Source organism: Berghia stephanieae, chromosome 1 (assembly GCF_034508935.2).
Source record: "Berghia stephanieae isolate SIO BIC M18660-M18661 chromosome 1, UCSD_Bste_1.3, whole genome shotgun sequence".
Taxonomy (NCBI): Eukaryota; Metazoa; Mollusca; class Gastropoda; order Nudibranchia; family Aeolidiidae; genus Berghia; species Berghia stephanieae.
Genome location: NC_088360.1, coordinates 466,824 through 480,762, shown reverse-complemented (window position 1 = coordinate 480,762; position 13,939 = coordinate 466,824). Strand labels below are relative to the sequence as shown.

At 36.9% G+C, this 13,939-nt stretch overlaps 1 protein-coding gene across 13 annotated transcripts in view; it reads left to right on the top strand.

Annotated features, from left to right (window-relative positions):
* Positions 1-13,939, top strand: part of LOC144965814 (phosphatidylinositol 3-kinase regulatory subunit gamma-like) — a 188,373-nt gene that overhangs the window by 135,190 nt on the left and 39,244 nt on the right. For all 13 annotated transcript variants that reach the window (XM_078901590.1, XM_078901580.1, XM_078901572.1 and 10 more), the window contains one exon: positions 9,360-9,411. In XM_078901590.1, the coding sequence (XP_078757716.1) occupies positions 9,360-9,411 (52 nt within the window). The remainder of the gene's footprint in view (positions 1-9,359; positions 9,412-13,939) is intronic.

Sequence of the window (13,939 nt, the reverse complement as noted above, 5' to 3'; positions counted from 1 at the left end):
TCTCAATTAATAAAAAAAGTACGTTTCAAAGGTAAATTTTAACTCGTGTTTAACTCCGTGTTCAACACCATTTAGAAAGGGTTATTTTAAACGGGGCGCTTTACTTCCTTTTTGAAGACCGTCTCGGGTCGGGTCGTTTTTCTTATTTTTGCATAGAAAATTGTTAAGGAGATGGGTCACATTATTATCACTGATACTTCCAAAAAAAAAAAAAATTCGGGGTAGTTCCAGGTCATCATCATCTATAGATAATATGCGCTTGGCTAAGAAGCTCACAACATTGCCATCCGGAAGTATAACGGACCAACACACAACACTCTGTGTAACCATGCACTTTTATAGTCTGGATAATATAGATAGTATGCGCTTGGCTAAGAATCTCATACCATTGCCATCCGGAAGTATAACTGACCAACACACAAAACGGTGTGTATTCATGAACGATTATAGTCAGGTTAATACTGTTCTATAGATAGTTCGAAGATGACGTCACTCAGGTCTTTGTTATTGTTTTTTGCCATCCGCGTTTATGAGTGATGCTCACTGAACTGTATTAACCTGACTATAAAATAGATAGTTCGAAGATGACGTCACTCAGGTCTTTGTTATTGTTTATTGCCATCCGCGTTTATGAGTGATGCTCACTGAACAGTATTAACCTGACTATAAACGTTCATGGTTACACACAGTTTTGTGTGTTGGTTCGTGATACTTCCGGATGGCAATGTTATGAGCTTCTTAGCCAAGCGCATACTATCTATAGTTAAGTGAGAATTACTCATAAACGTGGAGGAAAAAAAACAATAACAAAGACCCGAGTGACGCCAACTTCATTCTATTTATAGATTGTTGTTGGTCCTGGCACACAACAATAGATACTTAGACAACCACGCCTCTCGGACAAACGTCATAATGTAAACAATGGCGTTGATTGGTAGACACAGCAAACTACACAAGTTTTACTATTTATGGTATGCGTTTAAGTAAAATACTCACCGTTCTACCGCTTGATCAATAGAACCAGCACAGAAAACTTTGTTCAAACTTTTATGTCCATAATCTCATCGAGAAAACCATGTGATAACTAGTCACCCATTTGGTGGTATAAAAACAATAACAAAGATCAGAGAGAGGTCGATTTCATTCACGTTACCGTTTATAAACAACCATGTTTGTCCGAGCACGTGTGAAGGTGTGTCACAAATTCCACGTTTTGATTGGTCAAAAATCTACTGGTTAATTGGCCCAACGTACACTTGCACTATAGATCGTATGCACTTGGCTAAGAAGTTCACAACATTGCCATCCAGAAGCATAACGGACCAACACACAAAACTATGTGTAACCATGAACGTTTATAGTCTGGTTAATATAGTTTAGTGAGAATTACTCACAAAGGCGGATGGCAAAAACAATAACAAAGGCATGATTGGCGTCATCTTCGATCTATCTATAGATAGTATGCAGATGACGTCACTCAGGCCTTTGTTATTGTTTTTGCCATCCGCGTTTGTGAGTTGTTCTCACTAAACTGTATTAACCAGACTATAAAAGTTCATGGTTACACAGAGTTTGTGTGTTGGTCCGTTATACTTCCGGATGGCAATGTTGTGAACTCCTTGGCCAAGCGCATTCTATCTATAGGACACAACCTCAGGACACTATCACTGGACTCCATCCAGAAAGAGAAAAAAAGTGAGACCAAAGTCAACCTGGAATAGAGACCTTCTGGTAGAGCTGGAGAGGTCTGGGATGCGCTGGATCTATCTATCTATCTATCTATCTATCTATCTATCTATCTATCTATCTATCTATCTATCTATCTATCTATCTATCTATCTATCTGTCTGTCTGTCTGTCTGTCTGTCTGTCTGTCTGTCTGTCTTTCTATATGTCTAATTCTTTATCAATCTCCTATCTGTTGTTATCTAATCTACTTCTCTCTCTCTCTCTCTCTCTCTCTCTCTCTCTCGCACACACACACAACACATATATACACCTTCTCTTGCTACACAAGCTGGTCGGCCCTCCTGGCGTGGACCCAGGCCTAACAGCCTATGCTTGTAAGTGAAGTGAGGTCATGTTTGATGGTACAGTGTGTATAGCATACATGCTAAATCTCGTAGCTTAACTTACTTTCACCAAATCTGCTTTATCCCAGTGGCCCCATTCTCCAACAGCCCAAAGAATGACCGTTACACGCCGCTGCCACCGCCTGACAAATCACTTATTTTTTCTTCCTTTTTTGGCCGTACAATTTACTTCAGCGGTCCCGAGTCGAGTCTCTTTTTTTTTCTTCGACCCATGTCCTGCCCACCCAACATTGATTGGGTAACTGGGTCTAGTTGATCTGGCGGAAAATACTTTTGAGACAGATTAACGTCTTTTCCAAAGGGTAACAAGCAATTGTTATTGTCCGTTTCAAGCTATAGATATAAATCGGGGTAAACTCGGGCTCCATGGGCCTAATGGCTATGAAGGACGACGTCTTGTTTTAAAGTTTCAAACCTTTTACTTCAGACTTCAGTCGTGAATCACAATTCCAGTTTAATATTCCTGCTTTAATGATCAATTCTTTTAATTTTACTGCAAAAGATCACATATGAAAAACATTAAGGCAAAAGTAATGTTCTTTTATAGCCGTGATGACAGGATAGATTGTACTGATACCGTCCCTTCATTTCCATTCTGACATTAATCCCACCAGTTTCCACGATAAGGCATTTTTTTGAAACCAAAATTACGTTCATGGATGTTCAACAAGCACATTTAAACAGTTTGGCAAACATTTTACGTCGGCAACAAAAACTTAATGATATCTCATTATCATTGAATTTTACACATCTTCAAGTTCCTTCTGTTTTGGGTTATGAGAGCTTTAGCCATAATATACGATTGTTACACTCTTGTTAATCGGAATTCCTGATTGTTACGTAGCCACCATGATGGCTACGATAGTTCTTAATCGCTGCACGAGCTAGCGAGTGCGCCTTGGGAACAAAACTTGAATCCCAAAACGCAAGAGTATATATAGTATGCAGATGACGTCACTCAGGCCTTTGTTATTGTTTTTGCCATCCGCGTTTATGAGTTGTCCTCACTATACTGTATTAACCAGACTATAAAAGTTCATGGTTACACAGAGTTTGTGTGTTGGTCCGTTATACTTCCGGATGGCAATGTTGTGAACTCCTTGGCCAAGCGCATTCTATCTATAAGAAATCTTTTTTTTTCTACCCCTCAGTCATCAATTCTGATTTCGTTTTTTCTAAACAAATGACATTTTCAAAAAATACTTAAATGATCATTCATTGTTATAAAAAAAAAAAAAAAAATTAGTGAAACTTAACGCTTGATTTTCTGACATCACAAATTATTATTGTAAACTTGATATCATTAAGCGTTACTGTTCAGTTGGATGGGTGGAATAATGTAATTTGCACCCTGCTCAATTATAGTAAGATATTCTAAATCAAAGACCGTCGTGTAGATAGGCTTTATGTTGAATATAATTTACTTTTTCGTGCCGTATGAACAAGTCGATCAATTTTATCTTTTCATCAGTATTTCTTATCTAGTCAAGATAACGTACATTTTAAAATTAACAGTTGTACATATCAAATTAAAAGTTGCACAATCACTAATAATGTAACCACAGAATGAATTGCATCGACCTAGATAATATTATCTCTCGCAGGGTTCTTTATACGTTAGATCTATCAAAACCAATGCATCAATACGATTATCATCGTTCTAAGAGGGATATATATATATATATATATATATATATATATATATATATATATATATATATATATATATATATAAAGAGAGAGAGAGAGAGAGAGAGAGAGAGAGAGAGAGAGAGAGAGAGAGAGAGAGAGAGAGTGAGAGAGAGAGTGAGAGATTATTGTTATAGTTTAGAGTTTCGTTGTTACGGAATTAGTAATTTTAATTGATTTGATCATTTTTTTGTTTGATTTATTTACTTCTTTGTTCATTTTGGTACTTATATTATTTCTTTTTCCCCCCTTTTGTTATTATAATTTGTTTTTGTTTAATTCATTTATGTTTGTATGTGTGAGTGTGTGTGTGTGTGTGTGTGTGTGTGTGTGTGCGCGCGCGCGCGCGCGGTTACTGATGGTCGTTATTACATCAGACGTATAGTAGAATAAAATGACACTAAACGTTTCCTGGTGGGTAACTTTTAACGTGTACGAGGACAGATTATAATTAAAGTCTCGATAATACATGTATAATATACTGTATTATTATACACAGGGCTGTCACGTCTTTTTTGATGGTTGTGTTACACTGTGTTGTCCTGGATGAATGACTTCGACGTGTTTTTTGTGTCTTGTCACGTGTGTTAGCCTGTATTTATATTGATGTGCGTGTCGCATCGTCCTGTCATATTATCTGGGCAGGGTTGACAAATAAAAATAATAATTGATATATGGATAGGCAGACGTGTAGACAGACAGATAGATACAGTAGATAAATAGATTGATAGATAGAAAATATAGGATTTAAAAAAGTAAGAAAATAATAAATATAGATAGTCAGATAGAAAAGATAGATAAACGAATGGATGCATAATAGATGAATTAATCATTTCATAGATTTGAAAATACAATCTTAAATCAGTCAATATATAATAAATATATTAAATCAATCGATCAATAAAATAAAACCAATAAAAAACAATAAATCAGCCAACCAGCCAACAAAGTATGTAAATCAACCCATGACAATTAGTGAATCAACCAATTAACCATGTTTGTCCATCACTCAGTTAATAACGCTTGTAACTCGATTAATTAATAAAGTATGTAAATTAACCAAAGAAATAAATCAATGAAAACTATAGATAGTATGCAGATGACGTCACTCAGGCCTTTGTTATTGTTTTTGCCATCCGCGTTTGTGAGTTGTTCTCACTAAACTGTATTAACCAGACTATAAAAGTTCATGGTTACACAGAGTTTGTGTGTTGGTCCGTTATACTTCCGGATGGCAATGTTGTGAACTCCTTGGCCAAGCGCATTCTATCTATAGATAACCCATACAAATAATAAGATAAATACGTATATATAGCAATCAATCAGTAAAGTATTTAAATCTATTAATATATGTCTAAAAGTTCTCGATCTTTTTTTTTTTTTTTTACTATTTTTCTTTGCATTGCTTGCTTTTGGACTTGTTTTCAGCTAAAAAAAAGTTAAACAGGTTTAAAAAAAAAAATCAATTAGCATCTACAATATAGGACAACAGTTTAATGGGTAAAGATACCTTTTTGTATTACGGGTGGTAGTGAATGTGAATATTTTATGAGAGCCCCCTCTCATATCATTATCATGTTGCTTTTTAACAGTATATAGACTCTGCAATTGAACGCATTATACTAGTGACACGTTTTCGTTTTTTATTGAATCAGCATGTAATGTAAAAAAAAAAATTGAATGGAGAACAAAACTAACGAGAATATATAAATACATATTTGACATTTGTTTGAAACGCTCTAATGATCAGAGTCTCATCCCAATTTTTCCCGAAACGTGGCTATTAGATTAGAATGATGCATAAAATTAAGGTCACCTGCTGGCCTACAATAAAACCGCGTACATTGACAAAACATTCGTTTTTGTGGGTTTTTTATTTTTTTTATTTTTAAAAATGTTTTATTGTTGTTTTGTTTTGTTTTGTTTATTTTAATTTCGGTTTGGCCAGAGATTTCGGACCGAATATCTATGAATAGATATGGTCCACATCTTGTAACAAATTCACAATCTATCAAGAGAAATTCGAAAATGTTTTAGATTGTGAAACATCATGTGACAAGTCGAGGGTTATATTAAAGGAAGAGGGTTGGGTTTTTTTTGTTGTTTTCTTTTTTTTTTTTTTTTTTTTTGCCAAAAGGAGGAAAATGTGTTTTGTCCGAACGTTGCAGTATAAGCCATGAGGTCAATCGATCAAACGCCATCTTGTGTGTCGCCTGGGGGGGGGGGGGGGGGGGGGGGGGGGGGGGGGGGGGGGGTTAAAGCCAGGACTGACCGATTTATTTATCTTTTATCTCAAATCTCTCTCTCTCCCCCCCCCCCCCCCCCCCCCCCACACACACACACACACATTCATACATAACTTTTATGTTTGTCAGATGCAAGGGTTGTATATTCACCCACACTAACAGAACACCTTCCCTCCCCTCCCCCCCCTCTCTCTCTCTCTCTCTCTCTCTCTCCTCTCTCTCTCTCTCTCTCTCTCTCTCTCTCTCTCTCTCTCTCTCTCTCTCTCCCCCCTTTGTTTTTAAAACTTTGAACATCGTTTATTGAATGTATTCTTTATATATTCTTACAACTAAATACCACTTCAAAGTTGACTCAGCTTTCAGTATTTTCGACAATTTAGGCGTCATCTTTTTCTCAACGAAATTTCTGAAGTAATAAATAAATGTCCTTGTGTTGTCATTGAATATCAGTAGTATATTTGGTAAAGATGACAATGTGGATGCCATCCAAATGTGTGTCATGTCATATTACATGGTAAAGAAGCGCCATTTTTATGCGTGTCATTTGCGGTCACTTGAGGTGTGTGTGTATGTGTGTGTGAGAGAGAGTGTATGTCTTTGTGTGTACGTATGCGTGTGTAAGCGAGAGAGAGAGAGAGAGAGAGAGAGAGAGAGAGAGAGAGAGAGAGAGAGAGAGAGAGAGAGAGAGGGGGGGGGGTCGAGGTTTTACAGGACGTCAAGATTGGATCGATTTGTGTAACGAGGGTGTGTTTGTGAATAAATACGTCATAGGTCTTAGATTACGTGTGTCAGGTGTAAATATTATGTATTCACCTTTTTCTGGTATAGATAGGTATTCAATCCTGTTAGTGTCTGTCATTTACTGCTCTTTTTTAAATGTCTTGGTGGTGAAGTGTTCGACTCGGAAATAGTCAAATGTTTGTTTCATCTCATTGGATTCGATAAAGATACCACCATCATCATCATAATCATCATCATCATCATCATCATCATCATCATCATCATCATCATCATCATCATCATCATAATCATCATCATCATCATCATCATCATCATCATCATCATCATCATCATCATCATCATAATCATCATCATCAAATTATTTAACTCTTTTGGGATTGTATTATTGATGCGTTTCTATTCTAGACGCATGGACCGATCGGTATTTTAATTGAGGCCAATTATAGAAGTATCTCGAGTGGCAAAATTGAGGAAATAGTCTCTCCACTTTCAAGTCAATGTTTCTTAAGTAGGCCCTCAGTTTCTGACTGAGTCATTACATTATTGTATTATACAGTGACATTTTGTTATACCGCTACCAAAATATTGTTTCCTGAGTAAGCAGCCAGTCTCTAACCGAGTCAGTACAGTACAGTTTTTATTACACAATGAAATTTTGTTACACATCTACGGGTTACACCACAGGTTCAGTTTGATACGCCAGGATTTTAGGGTTTATTATTGCTATTTATAACTACAAAATTCTACATGGGGAGGGGGGGGGGGGGGCATATTATATAGTCATGAAAACAGGGTAAATATACATCGCTATGCCTACATTCTAGATTCGGATATAATCGTAACCAGTCACCATGGCTCAGGTTTTGTAACCAAATGTACTGAGGCGTCAAATATCTGGCAACTTATTCTCAGCAAATAGTAGCTGATTTGGCTATCTAGTCCACCGCTGAATGCCCAGTCCAGCCAAAGGTTGCGGGTTAATTTGGTTTTATTGTAAAGACAATTGTATTGCAGAATGCGATTCGTAAGAATGATAAGTGGGTGTTCTTCATTAGACGTCTGTACAGCGTGGCCCGATTCTTATTTCAAAGACTTGTTGAATGGAGGTTAAGACGAGTTCTGTCCTAATTGTCTAGAGTCTACACCATACGGTCTCACAATGGCGTCATCTTTTAAAACTATTTTGGTCCGTAAACTTTTATTTAAAATATCGGTAAATTTGGTTGGCAAAACCAAAAACTACAGAGGTGCCTAAATGAGTCGATAAAACGGAGGGAAAGATAAAGGGAGTAAATGCGACTCATAAGTAAGGGATGAACAACACAAAACAAACGATGTTACGCCTTTGGCCTTTTTCAAGTAAAATTGGTTAACGGCTGATTTGTCAAAATGTCTGTAATTTGACTCCATATTGTAGAACTTTTGTGGAATTTTGGGTTTTGAGACTTTTGACAAGTTTTGAGGCTTCAATTAAAGCAAAATATTGGTGGTAAGTTAGATCACAACATCTCAAGCAAACTGTAAAAATGATTAATTTAGAAATCAGATGAATTTTTCATATTGGCCGTACCCTATTGGCTGACGCCATGACAAATAGTAGTAGTAGCATCATTATTGATATAAATAAGACTTGATTTTTGTAACTCTTTGCCTTTAGGCCTTTTAAAGAGTTCAGAACAAAGCGACGAGGTTGATACAACATCAGATTTCAGTATTGTTATTTAAATCTGTCGTTTTGCACCATTGGCTCCAAAGTAAAGATTCTAGATTTTAATACAAAACTGCGCTTTTTTTGTTGTTGCTTGTTTTCGTGTTTTCAAGAAATTGCTCGGTCGTAAATAAAAGAATGAATTACTTCATACAACTGCTGCGGTTACAGGATTTCAATCTTTTATTAATACATAACAAATTGAAATTATCTAAGGTTTGATTGTTTCATGACACTGGTCCAACTGTTTAGAATCACATCCTCCAACTCTCCGGTTCTCAAGCAGGGAATTGGTTTTACAAGAAACATCTGAAGACATAATTTATTCGTCTCTTAAAGTATCTATATTATGTTATTGTGTGTTTTTTTTGTTGTTTTGTTTTGTTTTGTTTTTTTTTTTTGTTTTTTTTTTGTTGTTTTGTTCGTGTAAAAAAATGTTTAATTATTGTGATGGGGTGGGGTTTTTTGTTGTTATTTTTTATTGTTTTGTTTTGTTTTATTATTATTTTTTCCCCCTGTCGTTCTATATTAGTGTAAAATTGTGTGTACATGTTATGATGCCATTTCAGTGGTAGATACTAGAATGATATGAATACGCTATACGCTGCTAGAATTTTTCCATGCCCTATAAAATAAGATTTTAAAGTGTTTTTTTTTTTTTCTTTTTTTTTTTTTGCTTTGTGTTAGCTCAATTTTGTACATCGTCATTATCATCATCATCATCACCATCACCACCATGAAAATGTAACGATAATCGTCATCATCATCTTCATCCCTGCCTATCATATTAATTATATATAGATAAATGATGCATTTGGTCTCCCATGCATTTATTGACCATTGATATAACTTTGTGTTTATGTGTGTGTGTCTTCCCTACAGAGACCATACGCCTCCTCCCTTCCACCCCCTGGTCATTGCTTGGATATGGAAGGTAAGGTAGCTTAACTCTATCTATCCAGCTATCTATCTATCTATCTATCTATCTATCTATCTATCTATCTATCTATCTATCTATCTATCTATCTATCTATCTATCTATCTATCTATCTATCTATCTATCCATCCATCCATCCGTCTTATCTCTTTTGAATTATTTATTTATTTATTCATTCATTCACTTTATTTCCCCCCTCCCCTGTCCGTTTTATACAGCAACGTGTATTAAAAATTGACGAAGCAAATAAAAAAAATCAACAAGAATATAGACAATTCTGAAAAAGGTCAGACCTTTTATTAGTTTCTACATTAAAATGTGTCCCCGTGTTATAGAGCAGCAATATTAAATAAACACAAAGTAAACAAAACAACACCAACAATATATAGGCTATGTTTAAAGTGCTCAGCCCTTTCATTGATTTCTTTTACATTAACATGAGTTTGATTTTTATTTATATTAGGACATAGTTCATGAATTCGGTTTAAATTCAAGTCCACCTTGTATTTTATTAGGAAATGCAGCTGAACTTGAATATGAACGCCCCATAGCAAATAACTCGTCTGAATTCTATTTCGTATCTGTAATCTGACAAAACACCCCCCCCCCCTTTTTTTTCCTTTATTTAAAAAAATATAATTGAGCCAGAAAACCTTTACGTTTCTCCTCTATATGGTTCGATTAAACCCAACCACCCCCACCACCAATCGTGTAAAATTCTTTTAACTACTCAAGACTTGAAGAACTCTGGATTTAAAGAAATGTTTTAAAATTTTATTTGTTAATTTATTTATTTATTTATTTATTTTGGCTAGGTTGAGCTTTATCTGAATTTATCAATTTATGAAGTAGGTATTTTCAGGCCGAAATAAAAAAATATAAAAAAGAAAACATTGAAATAAGTTTTTTGTGACTGTTTATTACAAATATCTAGTTTATTATGTCGTGTTTAATTTGGGTGTTTGCATTTTATCTGAAACTGTTTGCCTAACGCCTAATACAATCCTTGACCTATTCTACAACAATTCATATAAATTTAAATTTACAGTTCGTCTGGTGGGTTCGACAACCTCTTCCCTTAACCGAATTATACATTAGATAGATAAGGGAGAAGAATTAGTGTTGTTACCACCACCACAACCTCGGCCTTAAAATACCATTAAGAATTTTTAATATATAGATAGAATGCGCTTGGCCAAGGAGTTCACAACATTGCCATCCGGAAGTATAACTGACCAACACACAAACTCTGTGTAACCATGAACTTTTATAGTGTGGTTAATACAGTTTAGTGAGAACAACTCACAAACGCGGGTGGCAAAAACAATAACAAAGGCCCGAGTGACGTCATCTGCATACTATCTATATAATATAATAAATAAGGTAAAGAAAATAAATAAAGACAAATTATTATCGCCAATTGTTTGAAGCCTGTACACATTTTGACAAGCAGAGCTTTGCAACTCTGTTCCGACGTAATGTTTATTATTAGTAACGGAGTGGAGTGGGTGGAAAGGCGGGGGGGGGGGGGGGGGGGAGTTGGAGAAAAGTGAAGGAATGAAATAATGATCGAGTATAATAAATAAGAGACATGTGTTCATTCTAGACCTTTTCCATTTTTGTTAATCACAATTCGTATCGCCTCTTTATCTTCGTATGATTAGAGTACAAACCCCCCTCTTTTCATGTATAGTAACGGTAATAGATAAGAGTCCGTTATTCTGTTAAGTAATTCTTTCCTGTTTCTTAGAATCAATCAATCAATCGATTAATCGTGTCCGATCAATCATTCAAACATCCGTGCGTTCTTTCATTTATCCATTGCATTACTTTCTCATTCACTCGACGGCTCATTGAAACATAATATTGCACGCTTTTATATTGTTGGATGACGATGACGACGACGATGATGATGATGATAAGATCGATAGCTGGCTGACGGCACCACCAGCTCCCTAGCGATTTCTTCCCATCACCACTTCATTCTATTCGTGCGTCGTCGTTTCTTCTTCGGCTCGCACCAAGACTCTGCTCCTCCTCCTCCAGTCGCAACCTCCTCTCTCCTACTACTCATCATCAGCCTGCCGTCAGCATTCCAATAATTCCAATACTTTCCTCCAGTCCGCCTTGGCGACGGCGGAGTTAGCGAGAGGCATGCTGGGAGTTCACGGGAAATTGTGCTCCTAGTATTATATTTATTTTTATCTTTAATACCCGCACTTGGCATGCATCAATCGTCTCTCTCTCTCTCTCTCTCTCTCTCTCTCTCTCTCTCTCTCTCTCTCTCTCTCTCTCTCTCTCTCTCTCTTCTCTCTCTCTCTCTCTCTCTCTCTTCTCTCTCTCTCTCTCTCTCTCTCTTCTCTCTCTCTCTCTCTCTCTTCTCTCTCTCTCTCTCTCTCTCTTCTCTCTCTCTCTCTCTCTCTCTCTCTCTCTCTCTCTCTTTTCTCTCTCTTCTTTATCTCTACTCTTACATCTTCCCATTTCTCATCTCCATATTTATACTATTCATATTATCATATTTACATTATCGCATATATATATATATATATTAATTATACATGTGTTGTTATTATTTTGAATTACCCCACTTGCCATTCAGGTAGCTACTGCCGGGCGAGTAATCGGTGCTGTCATATTAATTCCCCCCCCCCCCCCTCTCCTCTCTCTCTCTCTCTCTCTCTCTCTCTCTCTCTCTCTCTCTCTCTCTCTCTCTCACACACACACACACGCGCGCGCGCGCGCGCACTCCCCCCTGTCGCTATCCCTATCCTCCCACCCCCTATCTCTCTCTCTCTCTCTCTCTCTCTCTCTCTCTCTCACACACACTCCCTAGCTCTCTCCTCCCACCCCTCCCCTATCTATCTCCCCCCTCCCCTATCTATCTCCCCCCCCTCTCCCTCTCTCTCTCTCTCTCTCTCTCTCTCTCTCTCTCTCTCTCTCTCTCTCACTGATCGAAAATTATCGAATATCCAGTAGGTGGAAGAATGGTATATACGGGTTATTATCATATCGAACATTGGAATCCTAAATTTGGAAAGCTATTATATTGTATTATTACATGAATTAACTCACGAGTGAAGGTTAGGATTTCGAATTCTGCTCCATTTTATTAGGAGTGACAGATAGTTACAGCCGTACACCGATAAAACACCTCTTTATGATTTTACTCAGAAATATTCTGTTTTTCTTCAAACATCGATGAATGTAGTTGACTGTCGAGTTATAAAGATTCTATACCGAAGGCATGTTGGTGTTTGAGAATCTTTGACAAGTTGAGGAGGGGCGTTTAAATTTGTAAATGTTTGAACTTGAAAAAAAAAAAAAAGAAAGATTATCTGGCCAATACAAAACAAAACAAACGAAAAAAAGTTGTTTTGTTACTGTAGGTAGTAATGTTAAAATGAATATGATAGAAATAATAATTACATGAATGGCTTGGCTCTGAAATTTATACGTACTATTAACTTTGTTGTTGAAAGAAAGACGGACTGCTGGCTTCATTAAAAAAAAAGTGGGGGGGGGGGGGGGGGGGGGGTTAAGATGAAGGATTGTTTTTTTTTAAATGACGATGAGGATAGACGATGATGTCTTATTATAACGTCTTGAAGTGTAATGGTTGTGATAGCTGAATCGTTTGTAATTTTATTGGGTTTTTTTTTTTTTTTGGTGTGGCATATCTGCATTGTTTTGACGGCTTTAATCGGTTCAATTAATATAGAACGCCATGCAGTCATTATTCATTCATTTATACCCGCCATTTTCCTTGCACCTATTTATTCTTTCATGTTTTTCATCCATCCATCCATCCATTCATTCTTTCATTCATTCACACACGTGCATACTTTATTCATTAGGCGTTTTATAATCATCATCCACTGATCCAAGGGCTAGTTATGCATTCATTTGTCCATCAATATATCCATTTATTCAATCATTCTTTCTTCCATCCATCCATCTACCCATACATCAATGCATTAGTGCGGGGCGGTCCTTGGCAAGCTTAAGGACCACGGTCCTACGGTCCTTGGGAGATGAAGACCGCAAGGACCGGTCCTTTTCGACATTGAACATTCCTGAGAGACTGTTGGAAATTCGAACCGGTTTGACCTTTGAGAGCGTGGGATCGTTCATTCTTGAACCGTTAAAGACCGCTACACGATGAAAACCGTGGCCTACAGGAGTAAAACACACGGAGTAGTCACACTCATTTCAAATTGTAACCTAATTAGAGAAGAGGGGTGATGCCTTCTTTATTTGCTCACCGTACTTCATTGTTACTTCGATAATTTAATAAAATTTGAAATTTATCCCCATTAACGGAGATAATGGCATCGCCCAAGGCGTTGATCGAGTTGTTCGTGGCGTTGATACACACACGCAACTCCTACCCCCCCCCCCCCCCCCCCCCCCCCCCCCCACCACACACACATTAGAGGGCAGCGAGCATTGAAGAGTAAGAGAGAGACGTGAAGTTATAATAAGAGGGGGTGGATGAGGTGATAAGAGGGGTCGATGGTGACTTTTC